Consider the following 25593-nt stretch of genomic DNA (forward strand, 5'->3'; position numbering starts at 1 on the left):
TACAGGTCCTATTGGACTGCGTTTGTTCCTCTATGGTTCAGCTCTAGGCTCTCCCAATATTTTTTTATTTGTTTTTTACTTATTACGTTTGTCTTTTTTGTGGCCCAGGTGATTGTGGTGAAGCCAAAGATTTTTTCCTAACAATAAGCTTTCTAAGCTATCCACTTTTCACAAACTCAGCTACTGTATGCATTAAGCAGGCTGCATACTCCTATGTATCTGAAGTACAGTGTTTATTTCCTGTTGACATGGATACCCCCTGCCATCATAACCTGTGTATGACAGGCGGTTCTCAACAAGTGTTCAACCACCCGTAAAACAGGATTAATCCGGTTTGCCAAAACATTTACAAAAACTTGAGACTGCAAGTGTAGTTCCATATTCTCTCACCCTATGTCTGTCACCACTCTATTGAAAATCATGAGTTTGTTTTGTTAAAAAAATAAATCTCAATGCGTACAGGCACACACTTAAAGCTCCCATATTATACACTTTTCGGTTCTATTATACACCATATTATATGGTCTTAGTGGTCCCTAATACGTTTTTCTTTAATTGTTTGCTGAAAAAAACTTTCAGATCATTTATTGTACTATGCTGATGTTCAGCTAATCTCACAATGGCCTATTTTTTAAAAAGAGCTGCAGCTCCCCTCGTAAATATACAATCTTTGAGCTCCCCCCGCCCCCTGTCCGGAAGCGAAGCCAGATACGCCTCGCCCTCTGTCTGTCAGGGCCGTGGACCAATAAGGAATAGGGGTGTGGGCTGCACAGTGGAAGCTTCTGGCTTTCCAGTTTTTGAGGTCAGAAACGAGGAGAATTCTGACTGGAGTATATTGGGGGGGAGGGGTGGGAGTTTCAGAAAGGGGGAGAGTGAGAAAAGGAGAGTGTTATTTTTTTAAATATTTTGGCAGTCTCTAGGCACACCGTGGACCCATGGATATGTTAGAACACATTTAAAAAGTGCATTTAGCATAATATGTGACCTTTAACTTCTGTCTGTCTGTACTAGGGGTGTGCATGTGAAACCGGTTGGTAAATCATAACCGTTTAGGAAAAATCAATACATTTTTTAAAGTTTGGAAAATTACTTCAGTTATTTCAAGGAGTGGGGGGCAACGTGAGCTACTGTAGGCTACTGAAGCAGATAACACAACACATTATTGTGTTTGGTTACAATATTTATTAATTTAACTATTTAACTGCTCCACCTTCAGTTTCCGATCAGCTGGTCAACGGCCCCGACATCGGGAGCCAGTCTAAAGACAGAAGATGATCACTAGGCTAGTTATGATCACTTCGAAGTCAAAAAGCTAAATTATGAAATAGAGGCCTCTCTGCCTCTCTCTGTGTATCTGTCTGCATGTCTCTCACTGCACACTGTCACTCCAAAATAAATTTAAAAAAAAGGTCAAACGTGTACACGAAGAAATTGCAGCCGTGTAACCGTTTAGACATTTTTGTAAAGGCTCACACCCCTAGTCTGTACACACACACACACACACACACACACACACACACACACACACACACACACACACACACACACACACTCCTTACTTGCTCTGGTGTGGAGTGTCGGTGCTGACGGAGTAGTGTCGTATGAGCTTGGGCTTGGCAGCAGCAGTAGAGTCCTGTGGTGTGTGAGTTAGTGTGTGCAGCGGTGAGTACTCTGCTGATGAAGGGGTGGGTGGGTGGCTGAAGGTACTGGCCCGTCGGCGGAAGCCCTGTGGCTGAGCATCACCCGTTAAAGAGGAGGAGGAGGGAGACAGACGGAGAGAAGAGTCAAGGCGCTTCAGGTCTCCTGTTGAGCCATGGCACCTGAATATGATGAGAATGGTATGTAAGGAGAAATATACACAGCGTCCACACATTATCATGACCACATTATGTAGTCCAACGCAGAAAAGTACTTCAGTGTATAATATGCACTCCCTAGCTTTTCTAATTCACTTCAAGAGGGTTTTGTGAGCAGTGTGCACATTTCAAAACTTATTTTTAGCTGTACAAATACCTGTCACGTTGACTATTTTGGTAAAAAAAAAAACACATCTTAGGTGGATACCAAGTGGAGTTATTGATCTGCTGATGCCAACTTAGGGTCATTAAAAACCCTATGATCATGAAATCAGAGTAAAACAGTGTTCAGCTGTGTTTACTTGAGTGGGCTGGTGGGTCGCAAAGGGTCATCTAGACAAGGCTTGTCCAGACTGCTGTTGACTGTGCAAATGGAAGAGCCACAGTCACTTCCCAAACTGTTGTCCCTCTGAGCTTTAGCCTTGCTGCTCCCCTGTCAAACACAAACAAACACACACACACACACACACACACACACACACACACACACACACACACACACACACACACACACACACACACACACACACACACACACACACACACACACACACACACACACACACACACACACACACACACACACACACACACACACGCCAAGGTTAAATACAGTACGTGGCTTCCACATGTAATGTCAACAAAACTTAAAAGGACAATTATCATTTCATCCCACATTTATAAGTTCAAAATCTAATCAACACTAAATGACTGTTTATTTTTTATCAGAAACAAAAAATAATGACAACATAGCATATATACAAGAGCATTGCTGAATACAAACCATGAAAGAAAGAGCAATACTACCTTCCATATGCCCTCCAGGGACTCAGTAAGAGAGCGCTTGGCTCGGCTCTTGAACTGCTCAAGCCGCTGACGACTGCTGCTCTGCTGCGCCTCCACCGGGGCTGGAGCTGCCTCCTCACACACCTACACACACACAGACACACACACACAGACACACACACAGACACACACACACACACCAACACCGAAAGAAAAAAGAAGACAGACAGAAAAGCAAGCCAGTGTGAGTGAGACAGAATATTTCTGTAAGTGAGACAGGAAATACTATTTTCTAGTTATATTTCCTGTATAAACTGTGTTGGCACTTTGGAGGAACAGTAGGACATAATTGGGATAGAGATGATTAGTTATGAGTTATAACAGCAGTGTGTATGTGTAAGAGATGTGACCTGTTTGCTGTCTCCAGACACTGTGTGCTGATGGAGCCGCTGTTTCTCTTCATACAGATTCCTCAAAGAGACCATCACCAACTCATTCTCTTCCCGGTCGCTCTTGGGATGAGCCCTCTGAAAGACACAGGCACAAAATACAATTTATAAGATATAAATAATACGCGAGGAACTCTTTGCGAAGGTCGATGTAAAATAAGGTCCATATGTGAAGATTTTTGGATGGAAAATAACTACATAACATTACATGACTGACGTGGACACATTGATGTGGTTGTGTGTGGTAAGATGCGACAATTTCAGGCCAAATATATGAAGTGCCAATTCCCAGCTTAAAACTAAGTTATGTGTGACAAGTAAAACTTAATGATTTGTTGCACATTGTATTTGTATCTTTGCCTCGTAGGAACAAAACTTTCCAAATGAGAATTGGAACTGCTGATGATATATTTCTAAGGGAACCATTGAGTGCTGTTGTAGCGTTGCAGTTCAGTTGCACCACCAGCAGATGGCAGCAGAGTAATAGGGAAATATTTTAAGGCATTCGCCTCTCAAAACTCATCTTCAAAAGTGCAACAATTTGTGTAAAAATCGATCAATAAAAAAGATGTATGTAGGACATAGCCGACAGTTAAATATGAGTAATTTAGCATGCTAGAAGTCAAAAAGTGTTAAGCGCAACAAAAGAAACACCAAAACATCATGAAAACAAATTGATGAGGTGGCATAAATATTGAGGTCTTGTGTAGAGAGATGGATCAGTGTGTCTCTGCAAGTCCCACATGCAAAACCTGTGATTTCGCAGTGATTCAATTATGATGAATGAAGCCAAAATTGCGGCCTGACTGGTTTGTTGCCAGGTGCAGTCCCCTTAAAGGGAGAACAGACAGATTACCATAGTGTTTTCAAAGACTGAAGCCTGCTCCTGGTTGTCCAGAGTGGCCAAGTGTCTCTGAAGCTCCAACTTGATTTTAGATGGTTGAAGACCTGAAAGAGATGTGGATACAGAATAAAATCCCCTGAAGGCTATTACATTTAGTATGTGTATGTTTCTATGTCTATAGTATATGTATGTACTGTATGTAGGGTATTGAGGGTCAATGGTGTTGGTCTCTTACTGAATACAGAATTCGGCAGCATAATTTGCCATTACACCTTTGCGATTTTCACAGGATCTATATAAACAAACTAATAATGATAAACAAACTTAACCTTTCATTTACCAGCTCAATGAGCATTAGTTACTACAACATGTCCGGTTATGCTTCTGTTTGTCTGGCCATCACTCGTCTTTCAGAACTTCGCACCATAGTACAGAGTTATCAAAGCAGCAGGGTGTTGCTGACTGATGCATCAGACTTTTTGAAAGACATTGCTTTTCTGAGTAAGCTGGATAGCTCCTTTGTATCTTGCAACATGAAAAGCAAATCTGAACTTGCCTGCATACCCCACAGCACAACAGAGCACAGCAGTAATGTCTAGTACAACAATAACCAGTGATACTATGTGTTCCAACACACAAGTTGGATGGCTATGTGAGATTTGATGAGTGAAGTCTATTGGACGTACAGATCACAAATCAGCAGTTAAAACTGTTCTTCACATTCTTTGACCGAATCTCTCTCTTCTTTAATCCATCCCATTCACATGTAGAGTTAACCTGCTGAAACCATTTCATGCAAATATGAAATATGTATGACATTTAGAGCTTGAGCCTTTTGCCACTATTTAAAAAAAAGTAAATTAGATGTACACCGGCTGAACAAAATTGCTCTTTAAATCTCCTATTATACAAGTGTATACACTTGACTTATCAATATTACTCCAACCAATTTTAATTTGAAAAGTGTTTTTTTTTTAAATGTAACAGAGCTTTCTTTCTTTTTCTTTTTTTTACCTTCTATCCTCTCACACAGTCTGTGGAGCTGCTGCATGGGGCAGCTGTCACACTGCTGGCTCTGGGTCTTTGCATTCTGTTGCAGGGCTGCCACAGAGAATGCCTGCTTTAAAGTAAGCATGATCTCATCCACCTACAAGAGAAAAGGTACAGTTCGGATGAAATACATTATTCAATACCTTTCAGTGCATTAGTTGATTTGTGACTGTATTTTACTGATGATTAGAACAGGTTTATCCACTAACCCATAAATTTTTAATCATTTAGGGTCCATTATGTTTGTGTCTAGAACACCACTTTTCTTATCAAAATTACGTTTCACTTTATGTATGAAATCTGGATATTTGAAGATATCATAGTAGAAGTAAAAACATTAAGTTAAATCTGGAGTTTGTCGCTCCAGTTAACTCTGAAAGCAATGAAGAATTACAGATGTTTTAGCAAGTATCTATGTAAGTGTAAGCCAATCAGAGTGCACAATTATAATAACCATTATTTAGTTAAGTACATCCATCTAATGACCGAGGTTTTTTTGTTGATCAAACTGAACATTTGGCACACCATGTCTTGGTGGAGCTCAGATACACCGGGACAAAGCATCAGAGCAGAATTTAATCTTGATTGATATTACACAGACAGTAGCATTGGTGAATAAATGTCAGCGTCATGCATTGTGGCGCTCTCAATCTGAAATCCAAAGCAAACTTGCGAGGTGTTAAATTAAACTGAGTGGGCTGATCAAATATGAACACTGAATGGAAAAGAGCTGATGTGGAAATATATGGAAGTGTGATACAGATACAGGAAATACATAATGCTCAACTGCATTGTATTCACATTAACATTAATACAAAAGACAGTACAGTAGATGTGCATTATAAATCAATTATTGTACCAACAGGATTATGCCTCTTGGATTTTTGCTTTTCTTTGTGTTTGATGGAAGCAGATAATTATAATAATAAAAAAGTGTCTCATCAATTTTATGTCTTTTACACAACATGCCCCATCCTTGTCTTGGCTTGATGTCCCTTCGATATATGTCACTCACCAGTGATTCGTCAGTGCACTGGAAGACATAGCAAACAAAGTGGCAGCTCCCTCCTTCCACTGTCTCCCTGCAAATGAAGCCAAAGTGGTCCACATGACGAATGCCCTGATAAAAAAAAAAAAAAAAAAAAATCAGGTTGTTTAAGGATTCCAAATCACACACATCCTAAAAGGACAATTATGTGCATTGCTTCATACCTGTGAGCAGAAAGAAATTTCTCTGAAACTCTTTTCTATGGAAACTTTCTTAGTGTCCGGACTAACCAAGAAGATCTGCGACCTGCCAACCTGAAACAATGATAAACACAAAGGCAAAACAGTTAGAATAATGCATTTATGTGAGGGTGTGTTTCTATGTGTGTAGTTGACTTTGTGATGTAGTCGTGACAACAGTGAGCCTCACAGACTAAACTTGCAAAGGGCCGAGTACCAATTTCTCACACAGAAATTTCAGCTTTTCCTTGACATTTGGCTCATATTTGGATACGCTTATGGCATGAAAGCCTATCAATGAATTTCTCTTTAACTGAACTGCAACTACAATTTTTGACCACTGATTACGTGATATTTAAGGGGGTTTCAATTCTTCTCTTTTCCAAAAATACAGATGACATTTATGACAGTTCCCCTTTGAAAGGATATCCCCGTTCATTCCATCATCAGGATATGATTCAGTATCGCTCTTAAACTCAACAAGGGACTTTTCAGTTGTTCATACAGGCAAATGATCTCATGTCTGTTAATTCCCCAAGTCTTCAAGCTCTGTGGGCACAGCTTTTCTTGCTGTCAAAAAGTTCCCCATCTTTGTACTTCTGTATCAAATCTGAATCACATAATCTTGACTCGTTCTAGAGGAAAAGGGCGGATTAAATATGCATCTTTAAATTTGAGGTGATGAGGATGAGATGGTCCTGTCTACAAACCAAGGCAGCAGCAGGACGTATCATCAATGTCAATGATATGTCTGTATTTGCTGAGAGGGACAGCTAACAGGGCCTGCTGGTTCCTGTGCCAGTGGTCACCATTTCCTGTCTGTGGGACAAACAGGACAACTCCTGTTGGCAGGAGGTCGCTGAGGTCAAACAACGTTGAATAAGGGGAGCATGACAAAGCTCAATTTGAGCAGCAGTCAGCATTTGCTCTTACTGAGTCATAAGGGGATTTATCTCTGTGTCTCTCTTTGGTTATCTCCCTGTCTTTCCTTTTGTGAGTGACTGTGTGGACCTGTTATTTAGGGAATAGATCATTGTAATTTGAATGCATTACAAAGTTATCTTCCTATTCTCAAAAGAAATGTCTGAGAAGAAAACATTGTGTGAGAGCTGGAGGAACCCACAATAAGAGTGTTAGTCTGGAAAAAAAACAGTGTGCTTTTTCAGCTGCATGTCTACATTGATGTGGAATAAAGCCGAATAGTAATGATTTTAAATTTTGCCTTGGCTCTATCTCAACAATCAACCTTAAAAAAAAATGTTCCTCGGTACACAGCACAGCATCACTCTATGCGTGTTAACATAAATGATAAAATAGCCTTAAAATAACCTGTGTAATTTTCCCGTTGTAGCATGCCTACCTCGGACTCCCATGCACGTTCAGAGCTTAAAACTGCTGCAAAACCAAACGTTTTTTACTCACTTCTGACAGTGTGCAAGAATTCCACATTGGTGATATTTTGCACACAGCGAATTATTTGGGAGTCTGGGGACAGATTAAAGTTATCTTAGATTTAGTTTGATTTCTTGGAAAGTAATTATTGTAATGGATTATAACTATCCGTTTAAGAGTGTTAAATAAAAATGGGTGCAGAGGAATTACTCCATATTTGCTCTCATTTGTGCGCGGGTCCACTCGGAGAGAATTACCATAAACAGCATAGTCCTGTTCTCCTGCAGGCTGGTGGGCTGCACTCCGGCCGAGTAGGCGTGTGCATCAGTAGTGTTGTTGTTTGAAATCTCTGGTGAGAGTCCGTTCTCATCCAGGGCCTGCAGACAGGGAAAACTGGGGTCTCTTTTAAACAGGACAGGTCTCTTTCCCGTGGTCGGGCTCCCAGCAGCACCGTTACCAACAGCATCGCCCCAGAGTCCATTGGATTGCAAAGAGAAAGCCCTCCTCCTCAGCCCAGCACTACTTTCTCCCTGATCACTCGTCACTGAGCCATGCAACTGGCTAAACTTCTCGATGCACTCGTCTATCAGGGCAGGAGGGGCCTTCTTGTGAGCAACACTCACACGGCCGCAAAACAGCACCTCAAACCTCTTGGCGAAGGCCGTTGGAGATAAAGCCACAGAAGGCGCTGCGGAGGTTGTCGTTGTGGAGACAGAAGAGCAACATGTTTCAGAGGCATCACTGCCTCCACTGGAGGTTTTGCTGGAAACGGCAATGATGTCATTGTTGCGTGCCGAGTTCTTGCCAGCCTGCCTCAACGTACTGATGATCTCAGGAACCTGGGGGAGAGAGAGGGCAGAAGATAAGAGCCTGTATCTGATTTCAGAACACATAGTGAGTGACCAAAGCATAGTACATTATACTAATAAATACTATCTATTTGAGAACAAGAAAACACTTTAGGCATGGTACAAAATAGAGCTGTTGCCAGATACAGCAACTGATCTGTCTCTCATGAACAGATTTGGTCCCAGTGTAGAGTAATATAACATAAGCGTCTTTATTAGGGGTGTGAACGTTTACAAAAATGTCTAACCGTGTACACGACGGATTTTTTTTCGTGTACACGGTTAACCGTGACGTCATTGTCCTCGTGCGCCCGCCGTCTTGAAGGCGCGCGCATACACACACAGACACACACACATACACGTTCGTTAGCCTGTAAAGACACAGTTGACATGAACTACGCTCGTTTACACACCTCTTATAATAGGTCCATGGCGCGCGCGCGCGCACACACACACACACACACACACACACACACACACACACACACACACACACACACACACACACACACACACACACACACACACACACACACACACACACACACACACACACACACACACACACACACACACACACACACACACACACACACACACACACACACACACACACACACACACACACACACACACACACACACGGCGGGTGTCCGTTTACGCGGGAAGTTCGCCTGTCATGTGCGCCGTCATTATCGCTCTTCATTAGTTTCCTGATTAATATAGCCTCTCGCACAAATTTCTACATGTCCACGTTTATGCAGGTTGAACAGGTGTTATAAAGTTCGGGCTACTTACAAGCGTAGTTCACGACAACCGAGTAACTTTAATATTTAGGTTATCTTTCATCACTCGTCCGTGGCTGTGAGTCGAGCCCCAGCACGGCGACTCCCCGCGTGTGTGTATGCGCCGATACACACACTCACTAGGGATGTCCATGGTTAACTGGTTAACCGTTAACCGTTAAGAAGATCTTTAACCGGTTAATACTAAAGGTTAAACGGTTAAAAAAAATTAAATCATCTTAATTTCTCTGAAATCCGGACTCTTATTTTGATATTGCTGAACCGGATGTAAAAATGCCAACTGTCGGTAAATAATGAATGATGGTAGGCTACCCATCCCCTAAGCCTGTGTGTGTGTGTAAATGTCCCTTTTCAGTCACTTATTGCACTTTCTGCTCCTACATTCGCATACTAGACCTCTTCTTCTCACAACAGACAAAGGTGCTGTGTCAAAATGTAGGCATTTAAGTTGGCTACTGGTCCCTGCATTGTTTTTAAATTAATATGCTGGTCCAAAAAAAGGCCGGGAGCCCTGCTATAATGCTTCATGTATTTCACTATAAATAGGCTACATTAAATCTTAACGGTTAACCGGTTAATAACCGTTAATTCTGGTGGTTAACCGGTTAAAGAAAAAATTCTAAATGGCCATCCCCCTAACACTCACACAGACACACACTCGCCGAGGGACAGACCGATTAGGCAGACTAGCTTTTATCATCCCCAATTAGTTTATTAGTGATGTAAAATCAATAAATGCGTGTCTCCAGAAAATTTTTAAAAACTTTGAAAAAGGGAAAATTAAAAAAAAAAAAAAAAAAAAGTTAAAAACGGTTTTCGTTTATTGATTTTTCCTAAACGGTTATGATTTACTAAACGGTTACACGGTTACACGTGTACACGTGCACACCCCTAGTCTTTATGTTCATGTTTTTAAAAGAAAAGTAATACAATTCAAAATGTACTACTTAGCATTTGTTTGATATTCATTGCAAATTGAAGTATCTGATTCTGAATAATATTTGGAGGCCTATTCATTTGGAAACTTTAATCTAAGCGCAACGACTATGAGTCATGTGTAAACCGATTTATTTAATAACGGTGATTGGTATCAGCCCCAAAAATTGAGATTGTGGTGTCTCTATTAAAACATAATCTTTTTTCTTCCGAATATTTTTTTTACATATTTTTTTAAATACTGTATTTATGTTTTTTTTTAGAGAACATACACGTACACAAAAGAACCTGAAGAAGAGGAACAAAAATAAAAAATAAATAACTAACAAAAGGCAAAAAAATGTAAGCAGAAAATAAAAAATCAACAAGGTGTCATATAGGTCCCTTCAGTAATGTTATGTAGTCAAGGAAAGGCTGCCATATCTGTTTAAATTTTGCGGCTTTCTGTGAAATCTCATAACGGATTTTCTCCATATACTAAGTACTGGAGAACTCTATGAGCCAGATGTGAATATTGATTTTTGACGATGATACAATAGATATTAGTACCCAGCCGTGGGTCAACCCTGAAATAAAAAATAAAAACATGATTAAACATTTATCAATGTAGATGACACACCTCACTATGAGCTAACCTGCTGTATGGAGTAATGCGTCAAATAGTTCCCTGAAATACAGCAGCCCTTGTGATATCTTCCTGTGTTGAAAAAAATACCCTAATTGGGACCTTGCAGCTCAAAGCAGGCTTTGTACTCACTTTCCCTTTATTGGATTCCCTTCTTTCCTTTCCTTCTGACCCTTGCTTTTCCTCTCCACTCTCTGCCCTTTAACTTTAATGTCTTCTTTCATTTTTCATAAAACTATTTAAAGCTGTTAACCCGTTTCCTGATCTTGACTTTTTCCGTGCAAGCTTAATGCTCTCAGCAGCACAAGACTCTCCCGAACGGATCTACCTATTCCTGGCCTGCCTTAAAGATTATTGAACATGTGTATACAGACTGAGAAACACAGGGGTAGACACTGTCACACACCCATGTACAAACTGTAACAAGAGACTTGAATATATCTGAGGAAGAAAAGGAGAGCAGCTATAAGATCAATCAATGCTCCAAAACAGGGTTTATACACACACACAAGCTGCCATGTCACTGAGTGTTTGTCTACAAATGATGGCTGAAACTCAAAGTTTCAGTAGTCTTGCATGAAAGAAATAAGCAGTAGAACATTAGCAGCACTGCTGGTTCATTGCAGTGAGGTCAATATTTATGTTATGTTTACTCAGCAGCTGAACATGTCTATTAATATCAACTCCCTGTTGTTTCTCTGGCGCATTCCCAAACGGACCCAGCAGCCCAGTGCGTTACAAAAAACATGGAACATGGCGAATTGAAACACTCGCTTTCAAGCTTCATGAAAGCTCTCTGGTAAGGAAAAAACAGAGCAGAACAACAGAGAGTGCTTTGGTGCTTTTGTCTGGCTTCCTGGAAATGTAAAAAGAGATATTGTTGTTCACTATTCCCACGGCACGTACACACACAACATACTTGCTCCCTTAGATAAAGAACAATTTGGCAACTACATTTTATTTTAATTTGTAGATGATCAAGCAAAATCCAATGCAAAAGTCATTTTTGTCCTTTCAAGCGTTCAGCATACCACATTCATTTTATGATGCAGATGTGTTGCAGTTATTTTGCTACTTGCTGGTCTGCAGATAAGTGGAAAGTAACCGAGGGTTGAATGAGGATAGCCGTGAACAAATGCACCCAAAGTCAGGGCTCTCCTCTCACAAAAAAAACATTTCAGTGACCACTCTTTCTTTCCATTACTAACGCAGAGGATTTCCATGACCAATAAAACAGTCTGACACATTGCACACACGGAAGATAAAAAAAACATATTTATAAAAAAGAGCTTGGTAAGGCTAGAGAAACTGGCCAGTAAAGTATCATCCATGGAGACTTGAAAAGGTGGCTAATTTGTTTCTATGGCTAATGTAGGCTTAAATTCATGCCATGTAACAATGTAATAATATGGTTAACTGGCAAACAAGTAGCAAAACCTAAATACAATCTTCTCAATTCACTCCTTAATACTAAACCAATTTTCTGTTATCCAGTCTAATCCTGATCCTGAAAGGTCAATTGTAAGTCATCTAAGTTACTAGCTATTAAGATGGGCCACAATCACTGTCTGAAAGGAATATGATAGCGATCACAAAACAAAGTTTCATCATAACTGACTCAACAGGTCAATACTGCAAAGGCTGTGTGTGGTAAAATAATGATACTGTGAAGAGCAGCTGATAAAAAGTGATATTATTATATATCATCTATCATTAGTCACTGAAAATTAAAGCAACACAGTAAAAACCTGCATTTCATTTTAACACAAGTTTCTTCTAGTTTGCAAATACAAATTTTATAAGGTCAATCGTGTCTAGGCACACTGTGATATATTGTGTTTTATATGACAATCTTTCTTCTGTACTATGGGGACAGTCTCAGTGCTGATAATATAAGCCTATGACTGGAAATTAGCAACAGTTGCAACATCAATATACAAAGAAAACGCCCCGCTCATCCTATGAAAATAACAGACTGCAGCCTGAAGAATAAAGCTGCTCTAGCTCAATGTCCAAGTGAGTTACTGGTGGTGGTTATTCCTGTAAAATGACTAAGTTCTTCATATTTTCTTTCAAACTCACAGGCTTCAACCTACAGCAACTTCTTCTATGTAAACATACAAAACAGTAACACATTACAATGAAGAAACCAGAGTGAGAATAAATAGGAAGTTTGCCTTCCTGTTGACCTATGATTGTGTGTATCACTGGCACATTGAGTTGGTTATGCTAAATAGCTAAATAATGGAATATTTTGCTAATCCTTGTATGTTGAGCCAGTTTTGTTAATGATCAAAGTACTGGTCCATTTTGGTTAGGTTTATGAGCCTTACTTGCTTTCATATATTAACAAAAAGAAAGAAAAAAGACTGGATAAAAGACATTATGCTATATCAATATTATGATACTCATCGACAAAAACAACTTACAATTTAGACTATAACCCTTGCGTGCCTGCCGACAAACTGTGGGCCCAGATTGCTCCCCCACACTTGTTTTGTACGAGACCACAGACCTTCTAGGAGGAAGTAGACGAGCAAAGCAGAAGCAAAGGTTGAGTCACATCAGTGACGTCATGAATATGAGATGCCTGAGCAGCTACACAATCTGTTATCTGACAGACACACATACAACCAGGTCATGCTGCGTCTTGCACCGGCATGAGGTGTGCTCACTGCTGTTCCTTTATTGAAACAATGCCTGCCTCACACTGCCACATTTGCTGCTTTGTTGCATCTGCTCTGAATGAGTGCGTCAGCTGAATGATCTAAGTGTAATGAATGGGTTTGACCCCTGAGTTTTGTCTCTTCAAAAAAGATAGCAAAGTAGCAGTACGGTGGTGGGGAGTGATAATGTAATATATTTACACACAATGGCAAATTAGGCAAGGGCCGATAACCGTTTTCAAGGGATACCGCAAGTCAAGGTTTCAAAACCGTCATTATTTTCCGCCATACCGTTCTAAGGTATTAGGGTTTTAACAGATACGTTTATTAATGTTCGGAATATTCCTGCATCATAACTTTTACTTTTTTTATGTTTGTTATTTACTCAGACACCTCAAAATAACATTTGAGAGCTGTGATCACAATACTGTGATACAGTGAAACTGTGGTATTTTTGCTTAAGGTTTTCATACCGTCAGAATATCCTACCGGCAATAATCATGAATTGAGTACAATTCGGGAACCATCATGCACAACATGATCTCTTTTAAGTGGAACTCAGCCATCATTATTGTTATCAAATACACCATTTCTAATCCTCCTATTACAAATCCAAGTGTCTGGCTGTGGAAAAGGTCTATAAGAATGACAAAAGCGTAATTAGCCTCTCTCTTAATGGTTGCAAGTAGAGAGAGGGAGGTGCATTAAGTGTACGTGGATTACATTTAAAAGAGGGATTATTATGCATAATGGATATTTTTACTTACTTTAATTACAGTATTTGTTTTGTTTTTTTGTACTTTTACACAAGATTTTGAATGCGCCGATATTACTACTAAAGGAGATTTTTTATAGTGAAGTACTTCTGCTATGCTTTTGGTCTTTGTGGTTCGCTTTAGTTTTAGTTAGCATGATATCTCCAAAACTAATTTCTTATAGTAGGGGAGAACGGGGTAAATTGTCACACGGGTTGGTTGTCACAATCGTTATATCTCGGAACCAGAAGGCGCTGTCTGTGAAATTTTGGTATGTAAATATCCACAATTGGGGTCAGAGGTCACCTACATAGTCTTCCTTGGAGTTAGACTGCTGAATTTGAGGTGAGAGGACTGTTTGTGTTTTTCATGTCAAATTGAAAATATTTAGCTCCTCAGTATTTTTCTTCTAGGCTTTTACACAATGGGTTTATAACAAAACACTTGTTACCCATAAAAAGTGTGAAGGGTAAACTATAGTTTAGATTGTGGTTAGCAAGCTAATTAGTTGTCAGGTGGTTGTTGGCCTTGATGCTAGCAAGAAATTCAAGTTGGGGTTGGTCGTCACATTTTTTGGGGGGTTGGTTGTCACATGTTATCCAAAGGCTGCAGCCAGAAAAGGAACACAATAACGAAAGAAATTGTTAAGCTGTGTCCTCACTGACACCCCAGAGAAGGAGAGAATAGAGCAGGAAAAGGCAGCTAGCATGCAAAAGAAAAAAGGGCAACAAAATTAAAACAACCCAGTGCATCCCAAACTAGACCAGCTGCCAAGGCTACAGTAAGTTATGTAGGCCTATTTGTCAACTTGACAATGCAATTACACGTTCAAATTTTGTTCTGCTTTCTTGTCTTCTTTTTAAGATTATTCCCATTAAGATAACATTGTGACAAACAACCCCATAGTGTGTGACAACCGACCCCTTGATGGGTTGGTTGTCACAATGTGTAAGGGTGTCTTTGACGATTAATTTCTTCTTTATTACAATAAGATAGAAAAAGTGAGGGGTACACATTTCAAGCCAACACCTTAAGCTTCAATTTAATGTAGGAATGACTATTGAAAGATGTTTAGGTGATGAGCAATTCTCACTAGAGTAAAAAGTGTGCCTACTTACCCCATTCTCCCCTATTGTTTTCCTTGCTTAATCAGTAGCAGGAATTTTGGATGGTTTGGAAGCATGTGACCAGCCCTTGGCTCTACTCTACAATTCTATTATTGACACTAACAGCCACTCAATATGTTCCCTGACTGACAGTACCACTGTGACTTCTGTGTGAAGTGTGCCTGTGTATGTATGTGTCATTACATGTTTTAAAAATATATCAAGAACTCTTCCAGGCCTTCTCATTTTTACTTTGTATATTTATGTTCATGAAGAAGAAGAGCTAAACATGTCATGATAAGAGGGACCTTTTGCAGCCTAACAATGTACTCTATAACGTCCTGCATAAAGCATTCTGGTGCAGTGTGCTGCTTTAATTTCATAAACTGCCCATGTTGTGAAGATAAGGGGCCTTACTCCCAAAGGAAGACATGGCACCAGACATAAACACATTCTGTTCTACTGGCTACTTCCCATGTTAAATAAATATATATTTGGATAATGGTTCATAGCATGGAGGCGCGCTGGGTACACTGTAGGGCTGGCCCGAATACCATTTTTCAGGCTTCGAATATTCGTTGGTTTTTCCGAGCGAATATTCGAATATTCGTTCCAGAAAAACACACCATCAAAAAAAAAAGAAAAAAAAAAAATTAAATCTTTTTTTTTTTTTTTTTTTTTTAAACGTTAATAATCCCTATATACTCCCTGGAACCGATTTTGACAGTATCTGCATATTTTGTTGAAGATTTACGCGCTCGGAGGTGAAGTAATGGATGCGCTATGACACTTAGTGATGTAATATCCTCCTAAATGAGCAATACTACTACTACTACTACTACTACTACAATATTACTAACTTTTATATCCAAATATAAAATTATTTGATGACATTATATTGCAGTACTAGCTTCTTGCAAAAAAAAATGTTGAAAAAAAAAAAAAAAAAAAAATTATAAAAAAAAAAAAAAAAAAAAAAAAAACGAAGCTCCGAATACTAATTTAAACTCCGAATACTAATTTTCCGAACGAGTATTCGAATATTCGAATAATTCGGGCCAGCCCTAGTACACTGATCGATTTTTTAAAAATTAAAATCTTGTATTTATTTATTTAAATCAGCCAATGAGAGATTCAGCCTATGACCAATTCCTAAAATGGTCATTGTGTTCCCCAAACTACTTCATGTCATTTAAAGTGTCTTTGTTTGTGCCACTCGTGGACTTCTTCATCTTACAGGCTCCCTCTTCTGCTCCACCTCCTCCTACTATCGGTTTACTGCTATAGTCTGTAACTTTTTCATATAAATTAATGTCAGTTACATTCAAGCCATCGCTTATCATCAGGTTGACACAAAATTGACACAAAGTTGATTAAGTCTATCAACTCCTCATAACTCTCTGTATTTCTCAGTAAGGCAACGTTTACAAACTGGTGTTACCCCCTGACACTGGCACAGGAGCTCAAGAAGCGCCCACGAAATGTTTCGGTTGTTCTATTCTACTGCTAAGAAAAATCATAGACGTTCAGCAGAAGGAACAAAATCCATGAGCGATCACCAAGGGCTTACCTCATGTAGATGCGTAAACAGTGTTGTTGTAATTACTCAGAATTCCTAATGGGGGCGACAGAAGATACGCACAATAGCTTTAACACGTGCCTCATTTAAACACATCACCCAACATCATCAGAATCCAGACACCAAGTTCTAGTAGCGTACTGCCTGCTTAGTTTCAATCATCCTGGCATAAGAGTGGAGTCTGCTCTCTGTCCACTTAACAGACCATTCTCTGTTTTGCTTCCCCTGCCCTCCGTCCACCCCTCCTCTTCCTTCTACTTTCATTTGCTCAAACACTTGAACCAACACAAACATTTAGTCCTTTCTCGTGCCTCTCTACTCACTACTTTCTCTTCGGTCATTAAAGAAACATAGCGGACAGAAAGCGGAGGAGAAAGTGTTTTCTTAAATAAACTAGTCTAGCCCTTTCTCATTACAGCCCCCCCGCCCCCCTCCCTTATTCCACCAGTTTAGCTCCCGCTGCTTTGTTTGGCTGATAACAGCTCAGCATGTTAAAGTATCTACTCCTCTTATCATTGCAGTCACTCCCTTTGCAGTTCAAAGTTCAAACCCCTGTCTGTATAAATACATGTTTTAGCTATCACAAACATGGCAATCTATCATGCAAAATATCAAATCGTTCAAATATTATTTTTCTATGGTTCCTCGTTTGAGAAAGGTTAAACTGAAAGGAAAGTAGAGCTGAAATGAACTGATGAACAATTTTAAAGATCTCCTATTATCCTACTTTGGTCTGGTCTTAATTTCTCATTAATGACTCCTATAGAGCAACCTGACACGAATCACAGCACAAAAAACAATGTAGATTTTCGGGAAATGCTTCCTCTCATCTGGGCACTCTCAGCATTCTCTGTCAACACTCTGCTTCGTCCTTCTCCGCCCCCCTCCTGACAACCTGTGATATGGACTTTGGGTCAGGATAAACAAGCTTTTTGATTATTAAGATATTTTCAAAATGATTTTACATTTCACAGGCAAATTATGAAGAAATGATCAGCATATTATAATTCGATGAAAAAAATCAATATTTGTTTTAGCCTCAAAAGGCACATGTGTTTCTATCCGTTTCTCACTTTCCAGCCATGTAAAAAAGATGAAGATGTCTGTGACATGGGGATCTCTCCAAACAGACATTCTTGGATTTCTTTTGCCAATGCTTCCTTTTTCGGACCCCTTCCTGCAACTTTTAGACTGGCTTAAATGTCTGCTTCTTTTGAGTTGTGAATTGAAAGGATTTAAGGGGAGTGGAAATAAGTATCCTCTCCTCAGAGTTCAGCCTTATAGACACACAACACACAGAATCTTGTTCAGTAAAACATTTACATGAGGCTGATCTCAGACAGGAAGGCAGTTGGACACAGCCTCAGGCTGTGACCCACAGACCTGGCCTCTCACAGAGGAACAACATTGAAAAAGCATAGTGTCTCTCACCAAGCCAGAATTAATAGACCTTCTGTAGTACTGACCTCCAAAAGAATGAAGTTACACAAGTACCACAAGTAAAAGAGAAGCTGCAATTCAGTGCAATAAACAAAATAAACTTTCTAGTGTTTGTCAAAGAGAGCAAATAGGTCAAAGGTGAGAACGTCATAAGAAGGGTACAGTCCTTTACCAGCACTGTTAGGGAAAACATAGTACAAATAACAAATGCATTGAATGGATTTGCCAACATTCGGCTTCTCTTGAATTTTTCTTCACTTTCTAGACTACGCCGTTTACGCAGGGCTGAGGGACTCCAGAACAGCATTGTGTCCCACATTTATTAAGCAGCATAGGCCAACTTGAATAGGACTTTACACATGATGAAACACAGCAATGCTACTGTGATTTTCTACCCAATCATAAATAATTTATAGAATTTTTAACTTTATGTCCGAATAAAGTAACTTAGTGTATAACTGTACTAAATGCTACACCCAGAGATCTTTCCACTCGTAGACTGTAAAACAAAGTAGGTCAAATTTGTCACACTAGCCTATTTAGCTAAACTTATATGAAAAAAATCTGATCAACAACACCGATGACAAGCCAGCGAAAAGTCCCACTCCTGCACTTCCCATGGTCATGTGCCTTGTGGAGCCCAGCCAGAGGTTCAAAGTGCAGGAGCCATAAAATACAATGGATCACAAGCATCAATAACACAGAGTGAAGCGCAAAAGAAGAGGACATTTTTGAAGTCGGGGATAGTCGTAAAGCAGGAAGTGTAACCCAGTGTCAGTGACTGTAATGGTTTGCCACAAGGGAGTCAAACACACTGTCAACTCTCTATTTTGATGAAGGAGCCACTTCACAGCACAAAGACAAGCTAGGCACAGATGAGGAACTCATTCAAATGTGATAACAGGGGACACAATGTGTGCACTTGTTGTCAGAGTACTGTGCTGAGTCAGAAACACTCTTGGCAAAGAACAAATGAGGTCAGTTAAGTCCACAGATAAATTATGTGTTTATACCTCAGATGATTGAAATACTTTGTAGGGTGGAAATGTTAGGTGTAGCACTAAGGCTGACAGGGGGACAAGGGAGGCAGGCAAGCAAAACCTTGAATGAACTCAGTGAAAGACAGCTTGCTATAATAATAGACAAAAAGCAGACTCAAAACTGACAGGACCAGAGTGTCAGTTATATAAAGACAGGAAGGTGCCTTCAGTTTACGGGCTTGTTTTTTTGTCCAGCACAAGGAGAATGTCACATGAAGAGGAGGGGGAAAGCATGTGAGACAAGGGATTACAAGGAGAGGGTATCGCAGAAAAAAAAGAAACCTTTGAAATCCAAGCACTAGTCTCCCTTGGACAATCGGGGTATTCGTTGACCCCAATTACTTTTGAGGGTACATTTTCTGCCCGATGTACTTTCCAAGTTGAGACAGTGATGTTTACATGCACAAAGCAATATACCTATCTCAACCTGATTAATATCATATTCCGCCCAAGCCATAGCCATGTATACACCAGTTCAAGCTCAGCTTAATCAGAATTTAAGGTCATAATCGGAGTAAGCCATCATAGCATTTAGGACATGTAAACACCTAATTTGGAATACTGTCTAAACTGGAATATGGACCTTAATCTGAAGATGCTGTGCATGTAAGCGTAGTCACTGAGAAAGTTACATTTCAGCCTTTTACACAAGTCGTTCTGGAGATAGTGGAGAATTTCTTTCAAGCAATAGCTTTCATTGAACAGCTAACAAGGCTATGCGGTGGTGGAATATGTGCAAAAGCAGCCATAAGAGAGAGAGAGAGAGAGAAAGAGAGAGAGAGAGAGAGAGAGAGAGACTGCTGAATTGATAGCCCAAGACAGACTGTGACTAATGAATGACTTGCTTCCTTTTCCAGGAGCGAAGTCCTGGCATAAGCACAGAGGCACTGGAGGTGATATCGCCATGGTGACTCACTCACACGCTCAATCACATACACCAACGCTTGCTTGTGTTTACAGCAGCAAGGCAGACTGGATTGTAACGTACCATACAAGTATGAGTGACAGAAGACTATAATTCAAAGATACAGTAGTTTGAGCAACACACACTGTGAGCAAAGAGGAAAAGGAGAGCCCACACAGTATGATCCACTGTGCTGGTTTCTCTGATATAAGCCTAGAAGATACATTTTCTGACAATACACTAATAATTTAATCAAATAATTACTTCATCTCAATTACCTTACTGCCAAAGATCAAACCAATCATATCAGATGTGTGACAATATTGTTGTGTGACCCCCTACCACAAACATTCATGGTTGCAGACAAACAATAATAAATATTATTTACACTAAATGAGGTTCTAAAAATCCCCACCCACTTACTGGTCAAATACATATCCAAAAACTTTCCAAAAAACACTAAAGTTCAGTGACATCTTATCTGCAAAATACAACGTGTATCTGTTTATAATACATAATACACTTTGGATTCAAATACAATTGTTGACAATCCTCAATTACAACCAGCACACTAACAGCCATTCAGTGGTGTCATTTTCCACCCCTAATTTCTTGACCAGTTATGGTATGGTACTTGACCAACTAGCCCACTGCAGTAGCAAGTTCATGAGAAAATAGCGCTAATTAAAAGTTCACATTTTATTTTCACCAGGGTTAAAATAGGCACATTTGACCCAAAGACAACACTGCGGGACAGGTCGTTTGCTCGCTGAATAAAGAAAATATATCCTAATAAATAAAGTAGGGTGAAAACTTCATTCTGCGTCAATAATGGGCTAAAAACGCATTGTTAGACATGAAACGACTACCCTGTCGTAACTAACGTTAACATTAGTGACAGCTAATTTGTGAAACTGCTGAAAACAGGTCGCGCTAGTTTAGCTAATGTCAATGCTCGCTAACTGCCTCCTTAAACGTTAGCTAACTGGCCACTTAGCATGGTAGGAAAACGAAACAAAACCACACACCTTTTTACAACTCAACTTAACTTACATCTTTCTGTTCTTGTTTGACGTTGAACAGGTTGAGTCGCTGGAGTCGCGCTTTCATCCCATCCGCCATAAACTTTACAACGCCAAAACCTGTGGGCTGGCTACTTCTCCGAAACCCGTTTGACAGTGCGGGCACAGAAACTTCAATATCATTTCATTGGAAAGTTGCATATGCTCCCTGAAGCCGAGGATCACTTGGATAGTGGTCAAGTTGGCAAACATAACAAAGCAACAAAGCCAGTTCGAACATTTCAAAATAAGATACTTTCAGACACTTCCGATGGCTGTTCTTTACACTGTACTATGCAATCGTTTTGTTATGAAGGCAAAATTACCAACTTCCTGCTTTATTTCAGCTAACTGCGGTTTCCAGCTGAATCCACCAATGCTTGGACAGGATAGGGGTGGAAACAAGTTCCTGTCCCGGGGCAGTCAAACTTTTAGGCGGTAGACTTTGGGTCGAGTTCATAGACTGTAAAGGGTGGGTTTCACTTCACCGTAACATGATTTATTTTGTGCCTGTTATCTTCGTAGACCCAATCTGAATATAAACAGTATTTCCTGTGTGTGTAGAGCATGACCAATCAAGCAAGAATGAATGCCCCTGGGATGCACTGCAGCTGAAAGTGAACAGTAACTTCATGACCAAGACAGATTCTAAGTGAACATCCCTTGGCCAACATTTGTCACAATATTTTCTCTGGCATGGCTTTATTGCAGAACTGGTTACAATTTGTATTGTAATTACTTCATCCAGCAGCTCCCATCAACTTTCTTTTCGAAGCCTTCAAATTAAATACTATGAAAACAAGACAACTTTAGTTTAATAGACCTTATCTAAGAAGCATGTTTAACAATCTATAACAGGCCCCACCAGTTGCTATTAGAAAGTGATTAAATTAAAAGTATTGAATTATAAAATCCACGTGTTTATCATACAGTTGTAGGATTTAAAAAAAAGACAAAAAATAATCGAATATTGTATGTAACAGCAAGTAGAAAATCCTGAGATTTTCTACTGATTTTCCTGAGGCTACACTACAATAGTTAGTGGTGAAGAGTGGTCTTTGGTAAATAAAGCTCCAGAGACATTGTGGCCTTAACACATGTTGTGGGTGACACCCAGTGGTTACTCCAGTGGTTACTCAATTCAATATTCAAAGCACAGCCAATGAATGGGTTGATTGAGCCAACAATAATGCGTAACTGTGAGGCTGGAGATTAATCCAGGTCTCTGAAGTTGTGGTTGTCTGTATATTCTCTTCATTGCACCACATGGCCACACCATTCAGTGTGCGACCTAAATTCGGAATTTATGTTTAAAATGGGAAGGCAGGTATTGTAAAATGTAAGGTACAGCCCAGTGAGACCATCATAGCATACCATATCATTCTGGTGCATGCTGGTCGAATGCCACTGTGCCTTTTGGTTCAGACTGCACTGGCACACATGTTTTAAGTTCCAACTTCATAGTAGAAAAAAAACAAATACACTTTCATCATCACACGGGCTCACAATGAACCTGTTCTGACACAGCACAGACAAGTGTCATTTTAAGTGTAAAGAGTTACCTTTGACTTGGATGTTTGCTGTGCATGACATTTACCATGTACAGTAAATTTGGCTGCTAGTCACTGTATCATCACCTCCCACACTTGAAAGTAATCTCAGATGCAGAGTGTGTTTCAGTGTTTCCTGTGTAAGATAAATGTTTATATATTTGGTCGTGTGTGCGGTTCTGGTCCTCAAAGGCCGGGGATGTCCATGCATGATTCCCATTTTAGCTCATAACAGTAAGCGCAGTTTTAAATATTAAATAAGACTTTTACTCAAAACATCAATAAACTAAAGCAAAAGCATTTCTAACAGATTAAGTTTTGTACCTGTATATTCAGTGTGCATCTGCATCTGTGTGTGTGTGTGTGTGTGTGTGTGTGTGTGTGTGTGTGTGTGTGTGTGTGTGTGTGTGTGTGTGTGTGTGTGTGTGTGTGTGTGTGTGTGTGTGTGTGTCTAAGCGTGACAGAGCTAGAGCAACAGGTGGTCAGCCTGACATCACCACATTTTTGAAATGGCTGATAAGAGTGAGAGGACAAGCAACCACTGACACCGACCACACACACACACTCACACACAGACACACATACTGACATTCATACAAACACCACAACAAACCACATCAAGTTGCTGGGACACAGGAAGTTGTTGTCATAGTAACGTGGGTCTACATCCTGCTTGGTTCATGTAAACCAAGCTCATATACACTTGCTGAAGCAACTATCTGCACAGTCAACACAACATGTGAACATGAATATGTGTGTACATGGTCAAGAACAGGTTTATCTTGCATGTGAGCATATACACCACATACAGATGCAGTGATATGTGTATATACAGTATGCAGTCAGTTATATTTACAGTACGTCGCACAGTACATGCTGGCTGCAGTGGCTGGTCATATATTTGAAGCAGGCCTATGAGGGTGTTTGTCATGTGATATACACAGTATGCCTTGTGATGAGAAAGCCCCAGAGCAAGGTCTTCCATTGTGTCCATCTCGCTAACATACTTTTTGAAGTATTTAGTGTGTTGGGCATGGCGTGCAATAAACACGCTATCAAATGTCTCTGACACCAGCTGCAACTTAACAGTGCACACACACTGTTGGCATAGCAAGCCATGTGGAGGAAAGTTAAAAGGAGTTCAAGAGCAAGTTGGTCAGTGGGGTGTCCGAACGCGTGTTTGTATGTGTGTATTTTATGACTGTTGGTGTTTACGTCGTCGATGTGCAGTGTACAAGGGTGTCCACAGCGACAATGCAAGCTCCAGCATACTCTCAGTGGGATGTCATCATAATTGTGGTCACACCATAATGCTCAGGCAGCTTGTTTTCATAGATTTAAAGAGATGGTCGCCAGGCTAATCCATTTTTCTGTAAATCAAATAATTTCCCGTCTGAATTACAGTCCAATCTGCCATGGCAAATCTATGTGATTGTTTGTTTCATGAATCATTCCCCTTGACTTGACTGTTGAGATAAAATGCAAAATTATAACATCATTTTGCATTTTATCTGAACAGTGCATAGAACTGACTTGGCCTTTATTGAGCTATTGTATTTGTCTGTTGTTGTGGTTGTTACCACAGCTTTTCTCTTTTTTGTATAGCTTACAATTCCTTCTAAGTGGCTCTCTACATATTATTCCTTACAATTTGGAACAATTAGGTCTGGAGCATATAGTTCTACTTAGAGCTTGAGCAATGTGCATTCTGTCTCAATTAGCCTATCTATTGAGGCATTAGTTTGCCCCCCCCCCCCCTCAACACACACACACCTACACCTACCTTGGTGCTGTCCTGGCACTGGAAGACATAGCAGGAACAGTTTGGCGTGTCTCTCACCAGGCAGCCAAAGCTGCTGGGCTCCTGGCTATTGTGGAGTAGCTTGGTCACGTAGTGAGGACGACATTCAAACAGCACTGTGTGTGTCAGAGGGTCCCAGACGAGGCCCTTTCCCAGAACAGACACACATCGCACGCATGATGCCGACACGCACAGACAAACCATCTGATTGCGGGTAAATGAATCCAACCGTCCACCTCCAGAACCTCCGGACCGCAACCCAACCCCCAGGTCCTTCTTTGCAGGCTGAGCATTGGTGATCTCAGCCACCACCCAGGGCAGCATGGCCATGGTGGTCAAGCGGTGCACCGGCAGAGAACCGGTTAACGTCAGATTGTATCTCACCTCCTCCTCCTCATCCTCTCCTTCTTCCTCTACCTTTCCCCCCCGTGGTCCAATCCTAGCAGAGATGAGCTTGTCAGGGAGAAGTGGCCTACAGGTGAGATATGGAAGGGACGGACATGAGCGGTGGTTTGAGGTTATATTAGGAGGGGGTTTCTCAGAGCTCCCTGGCCTGGGGGGTTGATCTCTTCTTGGCTTCACTTCAAAGTACAGTCCCTCCATGGCTGCCAGGGTGGCCGGAGGCAGGTGTCTGCCTCTAGTTTTACCTGCAAAGCATCAGTTAGAGGACAGAGACGTTGCTTTAAACCTACGGTAAAAATGAGCAAACAGGAAAACAAGCTGCATATATCTTATAAGATTTAAAAGAAACACAGCGGCTTAGTAGGCCTACAGTGTACAGTTACAGGGTCATTTGGAGGGTAGCCTACTACAAAATGACCACCTGGTGTTATTCACCCAACCAGGAAGAACACATGCCCTGAATACTGACT

At 40.4% G+C, this 25593-nt stretch overlaps 2 protein-coding genes across 2 annotated transcripts in view; both read right to left on the reverse strand.

Annotated features, from left to right (window-relative positions):
• The window catches only part of tbc1d1 (TBC1 (tre-2/USP6, BUB2, cdc16) domain family, member 1), a 44347-nt gene extending 22846 nt beyond the window's left edge, over nucleotides 1–21501 (reverse strand). The window contains exons 1-10 of the mRNA XM_080029602.1: nucleotides 21363–21501; nucleotides 7862–8443; nucleotides 6198–6287; nucleotides 6001–6105; nucleotides 4950–5082; nucleotides 3948–4039; nucleotides 3053–3169; nucleotides 2664–2786; nucleotides 2159–2289; nucleotides 1560–1820 (exon numbers count right to left, since the gene is read on the reverse strand). Coding sequence (XP_079885728.1) covers nucleotides 1560–1820; nucleotides 2159–2289; nucleotides 2664–2786; nucleotides 3053–3169; nucleotides 3948–4039; nucleotides 4950–5082; nucleotides 6001–6105; nucleotides 6198–6287; nucleotides 7862–8443; nucleotides 21363–21431 — 1703 coding nt within the window. The 5' untranslated portion in view covers nucleotides 21432–21501. The remainder of the gene's footprint in view (nucleotides 1–1559; nucleotides 1821–2158; nucleotides 2290–2663; nucleotides 2787–3052; nucleotides 3170–3947; nucleotides 4040–4949; nucleotides 5083–6000; nucleotides 6106–6197; nucleotides 6288–7861; nucleotides 8444–21362) is intronic.
• Nucleotides 21502–22862: 1361 nt separating this feature from the next.
• Nucleotides 22863–25324, reverse strand: LOC307252316 (TBC1 domain family member 1-like; the record flags this gene model as incomplete). Its single annotated transcript, XM_080029953.1, has 2 exons — nucleotides 22863–22883; nucleotides 24704–25324. The coding sequence occupies 2 exons, from the start codon at nucleotides 25322–25324 to the stop codon at nucleotides 22863–22865; spliced, it is 642 nt and encodes a 213-aa protein (XP_079886079.1).
• Between the last annotated feature and the right edge of the window lie 269 nt (nucleotides 25325–25593).

The sequence above is a fragment of the Ammodytes marinus genome, assembly GCF_949987685.1.
Source record: "Ammodytes marinus genome assembly, chromosome: 6".
In the NCBI taxonomy this organism is placed as follows: Eukaryota; Metazoa; Chordata; class Actinopteri; order Uranoscopiformes; family Ammodytidae; genus Ammodytes; species Ammodytes marinus.